The sequence below is a fragment of the Caenorhabditis remanei genome, chromosome IV (genome assembly GCF_010183535.1).
Source record: "Caenorhabditis remanei strain PX506 chromosome IV, whole genome shotgun sequence".
In the NCBI taxonomy this organism is placed as follows: Eukaryota; Metazoa; Nematoda; class Chromadorea; order Rhabditida; family Rhabditidae; genus Caenorhabditis; species Caenorhabditis remanei.
Genome location: NC_071331.1, coordinates 19,669,256 through 19,688,519, shown reverse-complemented (window position 1 = coordinate 19,688,519; position 19,264 = coordinate 19,669,256). Strand labels below are relative to the sequence as shown.

General features: G+C 34.7%; 4 protein-coding genes across 4 annotated transcripts; 2 read left to right on the top strand and 2 right to left on the bottom strand.

Moving 5' to 3' along the window:
* Positions 1-99: 99 nt before the first annotated feature.
* On the top strand, positions 100-879 carry GCK72_015283 (uncharacterized protein; the record flags this gene model as incomplete). Its single annotated transcript, XM_053730751.1, has 2 exons — positions 100-650; positions 702-879. The coding sequence occupies 2 exons, from the start codon at positions 100-102 to the stop codon at positions 877-879; spliced, it is 729 nt and encodes a 242-aa protein (XP_053585523.1).
* Positions 880-1,803: 924 nt separating this feature from the next.
* GCK72_015282 (uncharacterized protein) lies at positions 1,804-2,074 on the bottom strand (the record flags this gene model as incomplete). The annotated part of the gene is made up of 2 exons (XM_003089615.2): positions 1,804-1,907; positions 1,960-2,074. The coding sequence occupies 2 exons, from the start codon at positions 2,072-2,074 to the stop codon at positions 1,804-1,806; spliced, it is 219 nt and encodes a 72-aa protein (XP_003089663.2).
* A 12,431-nt stretch (positions 2,075-14,505) lies between these two features.
* Positions 14,506-15,853, bottom strand: GCK72_015281 (uncharacterized protein; the record flags this gene model as incomplete). The annotated part of the gene is made up of 3 exons (XM_003091754.2): positions 14,506-14,961; positions 15,506-15,673; positions 15,725-15,853. 3 exons carry the CDS (start codon positions 15,851-15,853, stop codon positions 14,506-14,508), a joined length of 753 nt encoding a protein of 250 aa, XP_003091802.2.
* A 1,296-nt stretch (positions 15,854-17,149) lies between these two features.
* Positions 17,150-17,566, top strand: GCK72_015280 (uncharacterized protein; the record flags this gene model as incomplete). The annotated part of the gene is made up of 1 exon (XM_003091756.2): positions 17,150-17,566. One exon carries the CDS (start codon positions 17,150-17,152, stop codon positions 17,564-17,566), a length of 417 nt encoding a protein of 138 aa, XP_003091804.1.
* Between the last annotated feature and the right edge of the window lie 1,698 nt (positions 17,567-19,264).

The following is a 19,264-nucleotide window of genomic DNA, read 5'->3' as shown; positions in this document are numbered from 1 at the left end:
GCGGTGACATCTCTAGACGATTTTTCGTTTGATTTGAGCGAGTTCAACAACGCTTTAGAGTTTTCATGTGATGACAGAAAAACAATATGGAAACGGAATATGCCACAAAACTTGGACCAAACTGTGGAGAATAAAATCAATCAATATTATATGGGAGGGAGAACAAGTGTCCATGTGAAAAGGCTGGAAGTCTTTGGGCCGCATGCGGATTTAGCGTTGCCAGTGGACTCTAAGTTCAAAATTACTGAACTTGATGCAAAACATTGTAATTTTGAATACTACCTTCCAATTATCGACCCGATCAGTTTTCCGCTAAAATATCTGAGATGTAAATTGGCCGGACTCCATACTTACAATCACCCGGTCTTCCGTTCTGCGGAATCTCTTGCATTTAACATTTTCGAAGAACAAAGTGAAGCAGAAATGATATGTCTTCATAAACTACCATGCAAAACTATCTCATTCGAACATTACTCCCTCGATATGATTGATATGGTGAGTATGATCCGATACTGGATGAAACATCCAAAAGAGATTGGCACAAAGTACACGTTTGTCGAGTTTGATAGTAAACTTGTGTATAGTGAGTTGATACATTTGAAACGAGAGTTTGAGGAAATTCGACATGATTTGGAAGGAACAACTGTGAAGTGAGTATAGTGGTGTCAGTATAGTCAGTTACAATAAATTATTTTTTACAGAGGCAACAACTATCCACGTTTTTTGATTTCATTAACTCTGACATCGAAGCTTCATGTTTATGCAATTGACAACAATGAACCACATCTCTTAAACTTTATCATCAAATTAGTACCGGAATCTGGAGCGGAATTTTCTGGAACTGAGCAACAGATGGGCGCTCAATTGTCAATTGAATAATTGGAACTCTTGGTCTTGCTCAAGCAGTTTGATATTTATTTCAACATTTTTACTGTTTTGCTTGTTTACTTGAAAACCAACTGCAAAATGTCGCGGAGCCCTTAACGCTCATTAATTCTTATTTTCTGTAAATGCTTCTAGTGTGACACAATAAACATATGCTTCACGATATCTAATTTTCCTCAATATTTCAGCGGGTTTTCCACCGACGACCTAACAGATGGGGAGACCCTAATCTATTTGCACTACTACATGCGTAACGACGTGGCAGATGATATCTGACCTCTTCTCCTCTACCTACAGACACTCAACCTTCTTCTCACAGGGTTTTCCAGATGTGTATTGAAACTTTTAGAGGTTAATAAGCGGTAAGCTGTCGATATTTTGAAGAATTTTTGGGGTGTCGGCGGCGCGGGCGCTCCTTTCGTCTTTAACGGCACATATCTCAAAAGTGGGCGGCGCTATCAAAAAGTTGGCAACTAACAAATTGTGTAGAATTTCGTGTAGATTATTATTACAGTTGACAACTTTTTTGTACAGGTTATTACTGCAGAGTTATAAATAGATAAAGTAATAGTCCCCTCCTTTATAAGTTATTGGTGGTGGAGGATCATAACTGGCTGTCCAATTTTGAGGCACCGGGACTGGTGTCAAAGTAGACTAAAATTTTTTAATTTTGTACTCATTATGTAGATCAAATCTAGATCTATATTTTTCCAGTTGACACTTTTTTGAGAGCTCCGCCCACTTTTGAGATATGCGCCTTTAAAGTTTGAAGACTCTTTATCCGTGTGTTTTAATAGAATAGATGATGATAAGAAGAGGTTTATAAGAAGTGTACCAAGTGGTATCCAATATAATACATTTTTTATATTACAAAACCTTATGCAAAAATTGTTACAGTATGCTGTACAGTAATCCAATTTACTTTCCAACGAGTCCTCCAGCAACTCCTCCTGGTTGAACTCCCAATCCAGCGTTTCCATAAGCTCCTTGTCCTTGGTTACCGTATCCGGCGCCTTGGAGGTCTGAAATTATAACATTTTAAAATGAAGAACCAGGCAAAAGCCAAAAACTCACTAGCATTAGCTCCAGCCGGACCTACACCGAGCCCGGTGTTGACTCCCAATTGAGCAGTGGCCATCAGAATGAGTCCGAGGAAGAAGAATATAGTGCGGATGGTGGAGAAGAACATTTTGTTTGAAAGTAGAATTATTTACTTGCTATTGTTGTCCTAGGACTAGGCTTTTATAAGGTTTTTCCTCTGGTTCCTTATTGTCTGCGTCTCTCAGTTTTCTATGATATCTCTATGTTTTCGCTGATCATATCCTTTAAGGGATCGGTCTGTTAGTACACAGTTATTTTGATGTCGGACGGAGACAGGTGACGTCTTCTACGGAGACTGACCTTGATTTGTTTTTCTCTATCTTCAATAGGGAATGATGATCGGAAACGATGGATCCGGACAGAATTAGTGTGTCTAGTTTGATTCTTCTGTCTATTTAGAAACTAGGACGTTCAATAATTTATTTCACTATTTCAAAATGAGACTATAAGTGTTGATAATATGCGATGAACAATTTGTAGTCACTACTCAGATGGTTTGAGAATTTTGCGACGTTTTAGAACTTTTTCAATTTCTTTGTTGCAATTTTTTTTGCAATTTGCAAAATTCCAGTATTTTTCACTGTTTCAAAATAAAATTATTCATTTTGAAAATAATGGGGAAGGAATTCAGAACGTTTTCAAACTGTGACGTTATAGATCTGTCTTGAATTTATGTTTTTAACGTTCCAGGTTATTTTTCGAAAACCAAAATATTTTCACTGTTTCAAACAAAAATCATACATTTTTAAAACGTATTGTAGATGATTCGCGAGTTGTAGAACATAGGAGAACTGTGAAGTTTTGAAACTATTCTGAGTATTTTGCAGTTTTAAAACGTGGCGGTTTCAAAATGACCAACAGTTTTTTTTCACTGTTTCCTAATTAAATTTAAATAGACTAGAAAGATCAAGAATTTGTTTTGTACGATTCATATTATATAGGATTTTTTTGCTGGTTTACTATTTTAAGTACGTTTTGAAACTGTGACGTTTTGGCACTGCCTCATATATCTGGATTTTATAACATTTTGAATATAAATAACTGTTATTTTTTACTGTTTGAAACTGAATTAATAAAGTTTCTAAAGTTTCCCACTATTAATTTGTTTAAAATTCTCTACATACGTAAAATCATTTGAATATTTTTCCTGTTTCAGATGAAAATTGAATTATATCTCACTAGTCAATGGTTGGTGGGTTTGTAATAGTAGATTTGCAAAACTGAAATTTCGACAGGAAAACAACGAGATATATTCAATATTAGTCACAAGAAAGGAATAAGAAAAGTTCAAAAATAAAGACTGGTTCGATGTAATGTTAGCAAATAACAAACAATTTTTTACTGTTTCAGACTGAAACAGTAAATTTTGTAAAAAGTGAAAAAGAGAACCAAATCATAGAATTTCTAACTGCTTCATGTATCCTGAATACGAAAACAGGAAAATAGTGAAGTTTTCAAACGTTTTAAAACTGTGACGGTTTTTATGCATCATGCATTTAATTTTGCAATTTTTTAAAGTTCCAAACTAAAGTAGTTTTTACTGTTTCAAACAAAAATTATACATTTAAAAAGCGTGTTGTCAATGGTTCGTTCGACGATTAGTGAGTTTTAGGACATTTCCAAACTGCGACGTTTTGAAACAATTCCGACTATTTTGCAGTTTTGACACGTGGCGGTTTCGAAATGATCAATCGTTTTTTTTTCACTGTTTCCCAATTAAATTAAAACAAATTGGGAAGATCAAGAATGTGTTCTGAACTTTTTTGGGTGGCTTACCATAATAGGTACGTTTTGAAACTGGTTCATTCATTCCGGATTTGACAGTGTTCTGAATATAAATAACCTGTATTTTTTTAATGTTTCAAACAAACATAATAGTTTTAAACATTTGTTACTAATAATTCGTTTTCCATACATAACACTGGTTTTATAAATTGAAAATGTATCCAACAACTGCGAAACACCATAGTTCTGACACTCCCAGTATTGAAAAACAAACTATACTTCATTTCACCTAACTAAAAAATGATTACTGATTCAACTTTGTGATTACCTGACAAAAATTTTGTGGAACAGCAAGTTTCTCTACATTAGTAAAACCACTTTGAATATTTTTTCTGTTTTAGATGAAAATTGAACTATTATATTATCTTACTAGTCAGTGGTTGGTGAAGAAACATGATACATATTCAATATCATTCACAAAAAAAGTATTAAAAAAGCTGAAAAATAGAGACCGGTTCAGCGTAATGATGTTTTTTGAGCACATTTGCACAACATGTTAGTTGCAGGACTTCCAGTTTTGGAAAAAAGTAATCTATAAACTTACCATAGGCCATTTGTTACAACATTACTTAGTGTAACGGTGACTCTTTATAATGGAAGCATTTTTGAAAGAACAGGGGATTTTCCGTTTCAGATCGATTACCTAATATCGATTACTTGTATCCTCTAAAGATCACAACTCAAAAAAATTTTCCTTATCGATCTATACGTATTGTATGTATCAGTAAAATGTTCAGCAGGAAAAATTATTCTGATTTAAAAAAAAACTAGCAGGAACCTTTTTTTAAATTGTTTTTTTTTCACTGTTTCAGTACAACTTATCAATATATTCAAGCATATAATTTTTGATGGATTCTTACTATTGGCTGCTCACATAAAACAAATATAGTAAGCAGTTGCAAAACGATATGGTTCCAAGATTACATGACTGTTTCAAAACTAGATGAAATCCATATTCAATTTTGGAAACATACTGCCACTACGGAATAATCTTCGTTTCGAAATTTCCTTGTTATAAAATGGTTTCACAAAACCTCACAATTGTCGCAAAACAGTCATAGACGACTTTTAAAAATGGAGAATCAATGGCAAGCAAATGACTTTTTACACTAATTAGCTGAGAAACAGTAACATTTTCGTGGATCATCTAATTTTCAATTAGGTGTAATACGCCTATTAGTTGATGGCTATTTTGAAAAACTGTCCAATTTGACTGTCAAAGGGGCGGAGTCTTAAACTGGAGCACCGAAGAGTTAGTAATCGATGAGTAGTAGTATAAGATATGAATATACCTGATAGTGATTTAGTGAAACAGTAAATTCTTGATAATAGTTCAGATTTTTCAAAAACAAAAAACTCGCTATCAGTTTTTCTGTTTCCAGGAGTAATTTTTACTGTTTCGGATTATTCTTAAATTAGATTAAAAAATGGATTCCTTGATATTTCTGCTGTTACATCTACGATCACTAAATTGGTCATGTGAGTTACCTTGCAAAGTATTTAATCCATAAAACAACGCAAAATAATCAGAACAAAATTTTTATTTTTAAAACTTAAATAGCTTCTTCGTTCCACTCCATGAGTCAAGTATTTGAAAAAAAAGTAAGAAATTCGTCCAATCACAAAGTCAAAGCCTGTCTCGTTTTCTTTGCAATAGCAATCATCCATGGAATTAAAGTAAAATTGGTACTTTTCATCACGACGGAACATTGCTATTTCATATTCATTCCTGAAAGAATACAGATGTGACAAACTTTCAACGAATCCTCGTAAAAGTTAGGTTGGGTTTTTTTTAGCAACAACCTACAAAAACATGTTGAAACCTTAAAATGCTTAAACAAACTTACAAAAGATTGGTTGATGTAATTTGATGCAAATGTGACAATTCGATTCACTTCCTCAACAATTTCCTTAGAATATATGTATTTCTGAAACAAGCCTCATATATTTTTTAAGGTTTGAAAATAGTGTTGACTTTTGTTTTTCTTTTTCCAATGTAAACAACCAGGAGTTCGTGATGGAACATTTTTTTCTATCTAACCAGCGCCCCCAAAGAATTGTTAACTCACTGTCCCCACACAAATGAACCCCGATTTTCAACTGCAAACCTGCTTTCTAATAAGCATCAAGACGTTATGAAACCGGTTATTTGGAAACTTTGCTTTTTATATACTAGTTTTGAGAAAATAGTTTAACAATGAGACTTTATTTGTTTATTGGTTTTGAAATGTCCCGGTGCATATTCCCAATATATTTTGTTACTGTTTCAAACTCTTCTATTCTACTGGACGTAATTATTAAAAGTGATTCCTTCACTCACCTCTATTCTCTATAAGAAATCAAATAAATAGCACAAATAAAAATTAGAATTTCAGAAAAATCAAAAAAATGGACCGAAAATCACATATCAGTCTGAAAGGGGGAGTAGCTTTCTCTGAGCAAGTTACGTCTTATAAACCCAAGTGGGCGGAAAGATCCCTAGTTTTTCTTTTTCCAATGCAAACAACCAGGAGTTCGTGATGGAACACTATTTTCTATTTGACCAGCGCCCCCAACATCATTGTTGACTCACGATCTCGAAAACTTCTCAAAACAAAAGAATTTTCGGATTTTTTTCAAACGTTTCAAACGTTGCTTATAAGTCAAAAATACAAGGTTGATTGAGATGAGATCTTTCCAGATTCGGAATCTACATTAAATTTGGAGTAAGTGCCCGGTCAAAAATGTAGGGGCTCTTCACATACACTTTTTTCAAAGATTGTAATATTTTTTGTAAAAGTGAAAATTTAAGTTAAATCTTTAAAAATGTTTACTCCAACTTTATTAAAGTCTCATAATGATATTAAAAAAAACGTTTAGCTATGAGGTAATCGACTCAAAAATGTCATTTGAAGTGACCATTGAATTGTAGAACTCATCAGTTAGTGTCCAAAACTCTTCTATTGTCAAGAATCAAATCCATCTAGCGTCAGGATGTTTATCTTTGGGTTCAATGTAGTCTTCTCGTGTTGGTGTCTTCTCTTCATATCTTTTGCGTCTCAATTTTCTTAGATGGGATGGTCTTTGCACGGCTGGTACTGTAGTCGTGACAGTTGCCTGGCTTGAATGACGTCTCTTATCTGCTTCTCTTGTGCCAAATCCGCCAATCTAGAAAATAAATTTTAAAATGAGGCATTTCTTATAACGCCCCGATGCATATTCTCAATAAATTTTGTTACTGTTTCAAACCGTCCTAATCTACTGGACGTAATTATTAAAAGTCATTTCTTTCACTGACATTCTTTCTCCAATAAAATCAAATAAATAAATAAATAGCACAACTAATAAGTATTATTTTAGAATAATCAATTGGACCGAGAATCACATGTCAGTCTGAAGGGGGAATAGTTTTCTTTGCTGAGCCAACAATGTCTTATATACCCAAGCGGGCGGAGTCTCGGAGTGGGTGGCGTGGAAGAATTGGGAGTCAAGAAAACGTGATGATTGCAGTGTCCTCAAATTTTGTTATTGTTTCAATGTGTTGTTGAGATCTGTTTCTAAATAAAAACTCCCAAAAGTTTATTCTATCAATTAATAAACATCCTTGCAAAAACATTTTCGAAAAAAGTTCTAGAACGTTATATATATTTATTTATTTATGTTCCACGGGCACTGAAATGCCCAAACTGTTTCGCCGCTCGTTCTCAACGGGAATTGAAAATTTCTTTCGATATGAAAATGTACTAACGGAAATGAACAAATGAACATACGACCGGCGATCGCTTTCAGCGGGTTTCAGACCGATTTTTAAAATTCTTTCGATATGAAAATGAACTCACAAGTACACATACGTTATTCTGTGAAAATATCAAAGTTGAGTTTAGTCCACCATTAAATAGAGTATATCAACAAGCTCTATTCAATTACTGGTCAACTTGTATATTCTGCTGTTGTATGTGAATGTACTGCGAGTAATATGTTATCAAGTAAGGAATATCGCCTCTCTTAGTCGTTAATGTGTATAGGCCACCTAATTGTAGTGATAGTAAAACCCGGCAACTTTTCAAAAAAGTTTCTACCTTTATTTCCTCTCATGATCAAATCGTAATAGCTGGCGACTTTAACTGTAAAGAAATAAATTGGGCCATTGATTCTAACATTCTCTGCCCAAAATGGGCTTTCACAATTAATTAAAAAACCGACTAGGAAACAAAATATCCTCGATTTGGTCTTCACCAACTTCAGAATTATCAATCTTTGTATTTCCAATCCATTAGGTCTGAGTGACCATTCCAAAATTATGTTCACTATCGATCTGCTCCATAAAGCTAAACCAGCACAGTACAAGTTCCCAGACTATAAAAATATTGATTGGACTACTCTCTCAACGTTACTCACGCGCATTAACTGGGCAAACATCTTCGGCGTCAGCGTTGATGTAAGCACAAAATATGACAATTTTATAGCTTACCTATCATATGTCTTTTCTTCAACAGTTCCCTGGAAAACCACAAATTCGCTAACTGGGAATCTGCCGACTTACCTTGAAAACTTTTCGAAGTTAGTGGAGTCGCAATGGAAAATAGCCGCCTCCTCTAGAGAGGCTTCGGACTACCTTCTTTATGTTAAATCAGCAAAAAAATTTAGAGCCAAAGTGACAAAATATAGGAGTAATTTAGAGCTGCTGACTTTAAAAAAGACCGGAACAAGTCGATTTTCCCAATTTGCCAAAAATGTATTAAAAAAGAAATACGTGGACGTTCCAGATTTTTTGAATAATATGAACCTAAAGGTCACGCGGACATCCGAAAAATGTGAAGCTCTCGCAATTCATTTTGAAAACCAATACATTAATAATAGATTCTCTAAATTTAACATCCCCAAAGACTATAAATCGGCTCAGAATTTCATTCGGGTTCATGAAGAGGAAGTCTTTAAACATCTATCAAAATTAAAAGGAAATAACACTTTAACTCCCGACGGCATACCTGCTAGGTTTCTCAAAATAGTCTCAGCATTTATAGCAAGCCCGGTATGTCAGTTGTTCAATTTAACGATGATGACCGGTAATGTCCCAAAAAAGTGGACCGAATCAATAGTAACCCCTCTTAAAAAAGTTGAGTCACCAACATTAGTGTCCCAATACCGTCCCATAAACATAACTTCTGTACTTTGTCGAATCTACGAAAGATGTCTTTTGAGGAGAATTACCGATCATTTAAGCTCTGTTAACTTCTTCAGTAATAGTCAACATGGTTTTCGTCCAGGCCGTTCCACAACCACATGCGTACTCGAATCCCTAAACTTTTGCACTTCTAGAATTGATAAGGGCGAACAAATTGATATGATATTTTTTGATTACAGCAAGGCATTTGACAGAGTGAGTACAGATATTCTGCTAAAAAGACTGATAGATATCCAACTCAATGCCCACCTACTAATTTGGATTAATTCCTACCTGACAAACCGAACTTTCCGAGTAAAAATTAAAAACGATTTCTCTTCAATAAAAAATATAAGCTGTGGAGTACCTCAAGGGGCGGTTTTATCACCACTACTTTTCTGTATTTTTGTAAACGAAATTGCCACCACTCTCCCCAAAACAGTAAAGGCGATGCAGTTCGCCGATGACCTAAAAATTTTCACCTCATTTAGTAAATCCCAAACCGATAAAACCAAAGATCTCCAAAAAGCGATCGACTCCATCACCGAATGGTCCGAGAATGCCAAGTTGGAATTAAATAAATCTAAAACGTATGCGCTGAGCTTGGGGAAAAATCCGACCAAAGTAGAATATCGGCTTCAAAACGAGCCAATAAAACGGGAATTAACAGTTAGAGATCTCGGATTCATACTCAACGAAAAACTTGACTTTAAACTTCACTGGCGCACTGCTATCAAAAAAGCGAATTTTGCGATTTACTCTATATTTAAATCATTCTGCAGCTCCAACGTCAGATTACTCTTACTGCTTTATAAAATTTTTGCAAGACCATTCTTAGAATACGGGACGGTTGTTTCCAACCCAACTGATATGAAAACAGTGAAATCCATAGAAGGGGTGCAAAATAATTTCACTAGAAGAGTAATGTTTAGAGTGGCACGTAAAAGAATTCTTAATACGGACCCAGAGTACCGGAGTGCTGCTGAACGCCTTATTGACTACAACCTTCAAACTCTAAAAGATCGGCGGGAACACTTTGACGTTAAGTTTTTCCAAAAACTTCTACTGGGTAAAATTGCAATCGACCACAACAATTACTTTAGTTACTCTCCCACAAAAACCAGGCGTGGCCACTCCTACCGATGGGAGAAATCAAAAACCAAAATAGGCAGATTATTTTTTACAAACAGAGTGCTGAATAAAATAGTAAATCAAAAGCTCTAGAAGAAACACGGATTCTGACATTTCTGAACTTGACTTCTGACTTCCCCTCCTCTTTTTATTGTATTTTTTAATTGTATTCTATTTTTGATTGATTAACCTTCACGTATCGAGCATGCGTAAATAAATAAATAATAATAATAATAATAATAAACAGTGCAAATTCTAAAATTGGTTACTGTTTCAAGGAAATTTGTGATTCTCGGTTTAAAAGAAAAACAGCGATTTGATTTTAATACGACTTTCTGATTGATCCATTTAAAAAATAATCAGCAAATAAAACTTTCCAAAACAGTGCAAACTTAAAAATCAATACCAGGAAAAAGTATTAAGTAGAGTATATCAACAAGTTCTATTCAATTACTGGTCAACTTGTATATTCTGCAATGACTCTAAAATGGAATCTCTAAAAAAAAAAGACACGAAAAACATTTTCGAAAAAAAATTCTATTTGATCAATATGAAACAATAAAAAATTATGTTATCTTTATTTTCGTCATACTGATCACACTTTACCATTCTAAGTAGACAAATTTGGCTGAAAGAGTTTGCTTCGTTCGAAAGCTACGTTCGAATTTTAAGAGTTGACATGATGAAATTATCAGTTATATTTGAAACTTTAAGCTAACGCTGGAACAGTTAATTACAATATGCACCTTGTAAAATAAGATCACATTCTCAAAATATCTCTAAAGATTATCATTTGAAACAGGAAAAAAGTTATAAATTCTGCATTTTCATTAGTATCCTAGAATCCAAGGCTATTTTGAAAACAAACATTAGTTCATATCAAGTTTGAATCTTGGCTGCAAAAATAATTGAATGAATTTTAAAGATTTTTAAAAGATTTATTAGGTTGATTCATAATTTTCTGCAATTTTTCGATAAAACTTTGCTTCTATTTTTTTAAAGTTGACAACCTACAGGCGGTTTGACACAGATTCGCTTATACGATTCCCTGCTATAACTCCAAATCTACATAGATCGGACTGCTGAAAGAGAAGAACTTCTTAAGTCAAATCCAAGTTTCTTGTTTCGAATCTTTTGAATCAAAATTTATTTGCGTTAAGGAGACTTTTGTTAACATGCATTAACAACTTTCTTTTGAATGACCTAGTTTTCAGACCAGAAACGAATGAAAACAAAATAACGTTTCAAAAACGCAAAAAGTTGCTTGTACATCAATGCTCCGCTCTCGGCGGAAAAAATATCCATAAGTAAAACTTTGAAACTGTAACAAGTACTTGAGTTGGTCTACCAAACAAAAAAAAAGACCATATCGAAAAACAACTCCTGTGCCGAGAAATCAAAACGACAACCGGCAAGCTCGAAAATTGCAGAAAAATTATGAATCAACTAATAGCTACGTGCGATTAATTATAATTTCATTGATATAAGACAGGCTAAATTTCAAAATTTCAAAATTTGAAATAAAATTAACGCGTTTAATGGTGAAAACGTGATTCTCTCACAGAAAACTTCAAATCACGTGTTTTCTAAATTATTATAAGAAAATTCCCTTAATTTTTGAATCGCTGTTTCATTTATTAAAATAGTGAGAGAAATGGTTTTTTGTTCGATTAGATTAAATTCATTTCGTTTTAGTTTCGATTGAAATTATAATTACGTGACCTTCAACATTTCATTTATTCAAAACACATCCACAGAATAGTCTCCAGAGGAGAAAATGTGAACAGAAATGAGAAAAAAAACAGAAAATCACAGAAAAGACTCAAGAGTCGATTCTGTGAAAAACAACAAAAAAGAGAAGACGTTTTGAAAAACGTGAACCAGAAAGAAGTTTTCACAGATTTTCCTCACGAGGTAAATTTGTGAAATTACAAAATCTATTGAAAAGGGGAAATATAACGTGAACTTTAGTATCCGAGAATGATAACATCCACGTAGAGCTCATCGGAATTTTCGTGTCGGATTCTTCTTCAAAAAATAAATAGGTCTGAATCCTTGATTAATCTCAGACAACTGCATTCGAGTAGAATAATCTGAAAATTGATAATTGAGATCTGTCGATTTCTTAAATGACTCACCTCTCGAAAATTAGGATTTTCAGCTTTCTCCCAAATAAAAACATAAAGAATCCACTCTTAAACATAGTTCAAGATAAAGTGACTTCTAAAATCATCTGAAATTTATGCTCCTCACCTTCTTCTTATCGTCTGTCAGACAGAACGACGAAAAAAACACACTCACATCATCAGAAAAAGTTGGAATGAATTCTTAACAACGGACAAAAAGTCACGTAAATTCGAAAAAGCCCCAAATAATATTTTTTTAATTCATTTCAACTTTTTCTGGTAGTGTGAGTTTGTGTTTTTAATGGTTGTGTCTGACAGAAAATAAGAAGAAGGCGAGGAGCATCAATTTCAGATGATTTTAGAAGTCACTTTATCTTGAACTATGTTTAAGAGTGGATTCTTTATGTTTTTATTTGGGAGAAAGCTGAAAATCTCAAGTTTCGAGAGGTGAGTCATTTAAGAAATCGACAGATCTCAATTATCAATTTTCAGATTATTCTACTCGAATGCAGTTGTCTGAGATTAATCAAGGATTCAGACCTATCTATTTTTTGAAGAAGAATCCGACACGAAAATTCCGATGAGCTCTACGTGGATGTTATCATTCTCGGATACTAAAGTTCACGTTATATTTCCCCTTTTCAATAGATTTTGTAATTTCACAAATTTACCTCGTGAGGAAAATCTGTGAAAACTTCTTTCTGGTTCACGTTTTTCAAAACGTCTTCTCTTTTTTGTTGTTTTTCACAGAATCGACTCTTGAGTCTTTTCTGTGATTTTCTGTTTTTTTTAATCCTAATAAATAAGGTCACGTAAATATAACTTCAATTTAAAAACAAAACAAGACGAATTGGAATAAATAACAATAAAAATAATTTGGCTTTTTTCTGGGACTTCTCGGTTAATTTCACATTTAAAATTTCATGTTTTCTGACAGTAAAGAATCTGTGAAAGCTCATTTCTCAAGCGAAAACCAACTTATCACGTTGAAAAAATAAAATTTTCAAATTTGGCCTGTCTTATATGAGTAACATTTGTTTTTTGAAACAGTAAAAAACTATAAGTCATATTAAAATTCAAATGAGCTTTTGTTTTTGCAACTGTTAATCAAAAATTAAACATGTACAAATTGGAATCTAAAAATTCTCTTGCTGACAACTACTCATTGATCTAAAAAAACTGTAATAAACTTCTGTATAGTATTACTGACACAGAAATTGCTTGGAAAATTTTTAAAAATGTTTTCAGCAGGAATATAACGTATTTTTTAACATCGCCTAAACTTTGATGTGCATTTATCTCGCATTCAAACATAAATTGTCTACAGAATATTTGCTGTTTCACTAACTTATTGTCAACTTTACTGTAACTTTGCCTTTCTTGTTTACCTTTTCATGAAGTACACACCATATTTTCTCTAATAGACTGATATCTCTAATTGACCAGCAGTCACTATTAAACCGGCAAAAAAAAAGCAAAAAGATGAAAAATACACCGGCATGCGTCTCCTATCTTTATGACACTCATTTTCTTGCATTAACTATTGCACTAACAAGGTGATTGACTTTCGGTATCCATTGAGAATTCTCTATAAGTTTTTGAATATTACCATTCAAAAGAGCAGACTCAAAACTATGAGGGTGTCAATTAATAACTTATTCTTAACGGATACCGAAAATCAATTCCCTTGTAAGTATAATTTCTGAAACAGTCAAAAATGTTAACACGAAATTCACTGTATTGGTCTTTGTTCTAAATAAGATATCAGTTACTGTATGAGCTCGGGCTTTAGGTTTGTTGCCAATTATATATTTTTGAAACTATAATTGAAATAGAAACAGATACCGTTCTAACAAAACAATAAGGCAACTTCATTCATACCACATATAATATGATCTAAACATATCTGTTGTGTCAACATTTCAAGAAAGCGATTGAAATGGGCTTTTGGAAAGGATTATGGTACCTAGCGATATTTGTATTGTCTTCATACTTAAACAGTTTTTGATCTCCTCTACCGACTGCCAATGCTCCGCAATGAAAATTCTGCTTAAAATCCCTGTTTAAGTTATTGAATAGAGAAGATTCTTTTTGTGAATTTAGCCCGAGAACCGTACAAACCGTACACAAATTAATTTCCTGATGTGTCTATCTTACTTTTGAAGGTTTTGAAACAGTGAATAAGAAATTCGTATAATTCAAAGTTACTGTTTCAATAGAGTTATATAGTATGGTAGCTGAAATCCGAATGTTAGTCTACTGCGCCTCGCTTTTTCAAGATATATTTCATTAATGCATCAACTCCTGACAAATATACAGTAAACATGGGCCCATTTAAAACTTGAATGCAGTGAGATCTCTGTGATAATATCCTCCATTGTGCGAGTTATCCAACTTATTGAAAGCGGCCATCAACTCAGAAGTCGAATGTTCCACAGTCAACACCGCCTGCTTCCCACCCATATCAGTTTGAACCCATCCTGGACAGAAATTGACGGCGAGAATGTGCTCATCTTTCATGTCAATCGAGAATAACTTGGTGAACATGTTGACTGCCGCCTTACTCATGCTATAGGCAAGATTCTCGAAACGCTCAGAGCCCATATCATTTTCAGTAATGGATCCAAGACCGGAGGAGATGGTGACAACGGCGGCACGAGACACTGAGAGATCATCTCCGGACACGTTGGATGCGGCTTGTTTAAGAAGTGGCAAGAGTTTCTGAGTGAGAATGACGACACTGGTGGTGTTGACGTCGAGTTGCTCGGTGATCTTGACACGGTTTGGTTCCTGGAATGTTGATAATAAAAACTAGGGATTTTTATAGTTGGCAATTGTTTGATTGCTATTCAAACTTTCGAGATATGCGCCTGTAATCTGAAGCAAAGGAAGGTTACCATTTTTAAAAGCGCTTATCTCAAAACCTAGACCAGTTATCAAGAAGTTGTAAACTACAAAAGTGTAGATCAAACTGAAATCTTTATTGTTGTAATTTAAAACTTTCACAAAAATATCTAATTCAAACGTGTGCCACGAAATCTCCTGTTGGCCTATGTTATAGAATTTATCTTTGTTGTGTAGATCAAATGTAGCTCTCTTTGTAGTTCACAATTTTTTGATAGCTCCGCTCACTTTTGAGATATAGCAGCTCTTCTCTGTGCGCCCCCCCCCCCCCCTACAATCTTTAAAGACGCATATCTCAAAAGTAGGTGGAGCTATCGAAAAATTATTAACTACAAAAGTGTAGAGATTTTTTTGATCTACAGGACCGATGAAACTTTTTTTGAAACAAATTTAGCATTTTCTTGCTTTTTAAAAAAATTATAAAACCCACCGATTTGCTGTCATACTTCACTGCGATTCCAGCATTATTCACGAGAAGATTCAACCCATCGGTTCCCAAAATTTCAGCAACTTTCGACCCAAAAGTATCGATTGATTTGTCGCAGGTGACAGTCAACGGTAGGACGTGGACTCGTGGGTCCTTGATGATGTTTAGTTCCTGGAATTGAAGAAATTATTGATTGATTTTTTGATCTATAAAAAAACTTACAGCAGCCTTCTCCACATCTCTCGCCGTCGCAATAATACAACGGATGTTCTTATCCTTGACGAGTTGTTGGACGAGTCCGAGTCCAATACCACGGTTGGCACCGGTGACTACAACACTTCCTGGGGACATTCTAGAAGATTCTGAAAATAACAAATAGTTCTGAAATTGCTTTATATATATATGCCCTGGTTCTGAAAGACCAGGGGTCGAAAAGTGGAGGGGGGGGGGATTAGACGGCGTCGGGGCGACTGGACAGGGAAATGATGGCATTTAAAAATATAGATAGTGAGAGAAAAAACAAGTGGAGAGACACAGACACTGTTTTTGCCACTGTTTTGAGAAGGAAACTGTTTTGTCAGATATTTCGAAATGAGTCTAGACTGCAGAGAATGCAGTTTTTGAAATGGCGGAAGACGGAATGAAACATTATTTGTGGGTTTTTACTGTTTCAAATTTAGAATCAAAGACGTTTTAACTTTTAAAAATATTATCTGGTTGCATTAATCTGGAACATCGTGAATTCTTTATTTCTACTTACTTTCTACTTATTTTCCTTAGCCTTTAATTCAATAAACACTGTAAGCAGTTCTTATGAAAATTGAAAAATTTTGAAACAGTGACTTAATAAATCCCAAAAATTTACTGTTTCAAGTTTTGATAAGAAGTCATTCAGACCTTTCTTGAATGCTGCGTGACCGCATTGTTTGCAATCTCTTAGGTTAAAAAAAATATTCAGAAACGTTTTGTTTGAGCAAACACAACACTAAAAAGATCGGAATTAAGCCAACACCAATAAAAAACTTTTTCAGGGAAATTTGAAACAATGAATTTCATACTCAATTGGCTGAAAACATGCATAACACTGATATTAAGCATTGAAAAAAAGTTGAAACAGTAAATTATTTTTCCTGTTTCAAATCTTAAACCATAGCCGTTTCAACTTCTTGAAATGTTTTGTCGCAGAACCACATTTTGGTGCTTTGGCAACCTTGACATTTCGACACTTGTCAAAAAGTCATGGTTTCGAAACGTCCCGGAGCTGTTTTGAAACTTTGAGAGTTATCGTCATTTTAAGATGACAGCTCAAAAATCGCACTATTTTGCACGGAAAGAGTCGATTTGAGGGAGAAATTACTTCGACGATACGTAACTTACTAGAGAGTGTTTGTACAAAAAAGTTGTCAACTACAAAAATGAAGCTCCCCTTTTGATCTGTACGATCCACTAAAAATCTACTTGATGGGACAATAAGTATTACCATGACACACTCTCAAAGTTGGACCTTTTCAACTGAAAAAACCAAAACTTAATATACTTTTGAGCGGTACTGTATAGAGGGGCGGATGGGAAGTCAGTCATTCATTCGTCTCATCTAATCTACCTTCTTTTGGGTGACCGTTCTCTCTTCTCATTACTACCCTTCCAATGTCGTCGTCTTTTTCACTCAAAACTGATTTTGAAAAGGAGAAAGCTGAGGTCCAGAATCTCAAAAAGAAGCTGGAGAAGGTCCAGCTGGAAGAATCAATTCTCAATCAAAAGTTGGATATAGCGGAACTTGAAAAAATGTATATTTACAACGATTTAGTGAAGAATGAGAAAGAGATGAAAGCTAAGAATATGAAGATTGACGAACTGAAATCCCATATCCGTTTTGCTAAGGAACTGTTCAAGAAGCAGCAAAAAGATATCGAGATGCTCCGTGCAACTCAGCAACAGAAGAAGGAGAATCAGAAGTCATTGAACCACGGGAAGTCTTGTTGGAGATTCGTTCGAAATATCGAGAAGAATGAGACTAGTCTTCAGAAGACGTGCGATAAGAAGGAGGGATTTAATGGACTATAAAAAATACAAGTTAAGGCAAGCAACTGAACCTACAGTTCTCCTACTGATTTTAAGATAATCTGCCATTTCATCTTTTTATATTACAGTATGCTTCATACAATACTCCCATTCAAAGAATTGCTATTTAATACCCAACTTCTCCCTTCTTTGTGTTACAGTACTTTCCCATGATCTCTCTCTCTCTTCCTCTTATAGTATACCTCAATCTTGTGTTACAGTAATTTCAAATTTAGTTATTTTAATCGAGTGTTTTTAATAAATCAAACTTTTCTATAACTTTTTCCTTTTACCAGCAATTAGTTTGCTTCATTTCAAACACTATCAAACCCAACCAAGAAGATTTGATAGACAAATACGCCTGTTTCAAAAAAAACCTTTAAAAATTTAGAATCAACCTATTGCTAATTGAACAAAAATATCATTGCGTTAATGAATCTAGATACAATTAGTCATGTTTAAAATATAAATTTGTATTGTCCCAAGAGATCACTATTTCATTAAAATCTAGCTATTATTTTTCACTGTTTCACTGAAATACAAAATCTACAATCTTAACAAACCAGTCGGTTCACGTCGCCTCACGGCGACTAAACCTCCTTCTTAACACCACCCTTCTATGTGCTACAGTAAATCTTTATTAATCCAAAAACGGACGACACGTTCGAAATCCCTTGATTTTTCTGACTCTGACGATGACAAAAAATCTTTCATATCCCCTCTGTGGATCAATCCGGAAACGGACGACACGTTTCGAATCCTTTTTTTCTATATCTGAATATAAGAAAATATATTTTACGTCCCAACATGGGTTTGATCCAACTGACTACAGTCAACGTTGCCGAACTTGACAGATCGGGTTCCTGAACGCACCGACCTTCCCCATTTGAAAGTCGAACTTAGCTTTGAAATATATCCCCTCGCAATATGAACAAATTTGATCCATCCTTCTGGAATAGTGAAAGTCTGGTTGTGCACAGTAACAGCTACTCCGAAAAGAGCTTCTTTCTTCTCGCCGTCACATCATCGGGCTTTTCTGATTGTCTGGTAGCTCCCCAGAAAGCTACTGAAGCCCTTCTAATTTATCTTCGGACTCTTGTTCACTGCTGTTTCCAATTTTTTGGCGCTGGTTGTTTTGCTGTTCAACTTCTCAGTGTCAGCCTGTAGACATCTTCGGACTGCTGTATCATCTATCATTGATTTCAACCTCAACTCTTTCTCATCCCGACTCTCAGCTTCTCGTTTGGCAACCAAGTGATTTGAATTAGCAGCTTTATTTTTCTGAAGTCAGTAAAAGTTGATCTATTTTTCTCTGTAAAGCGAGGTTATGCGTTTTTCTTATCTCGTTTTCGTACTGACTCCTGTGTCATCATCTCGTCCTCAATCCCTTCCATTCCGTCAAGCTCTACGATCATATGTGAATTGAGCCAAGGCCGTCAAAAAGGCCGGTGGGCGATTTTATATCTCAGTTCCCAGCCATGGAAAATGTTAGCTTCTTCAGCCGGCCTTGAAGAGAACCAAAAGATTAGTCGATATGCAAAAATTCAGCCCATTTCGTTCATCCGCGGCCTCGACGGCCCTGAAAGCCACGGCCGGCCGTACGATAGCCTTGATCCGAGCTGATATCCGCCCTATATTCATTTCGCCTCTATCTGCCGATAGGTCTACAACATTTGCTATGAATTCTGGACAATCTCAAGC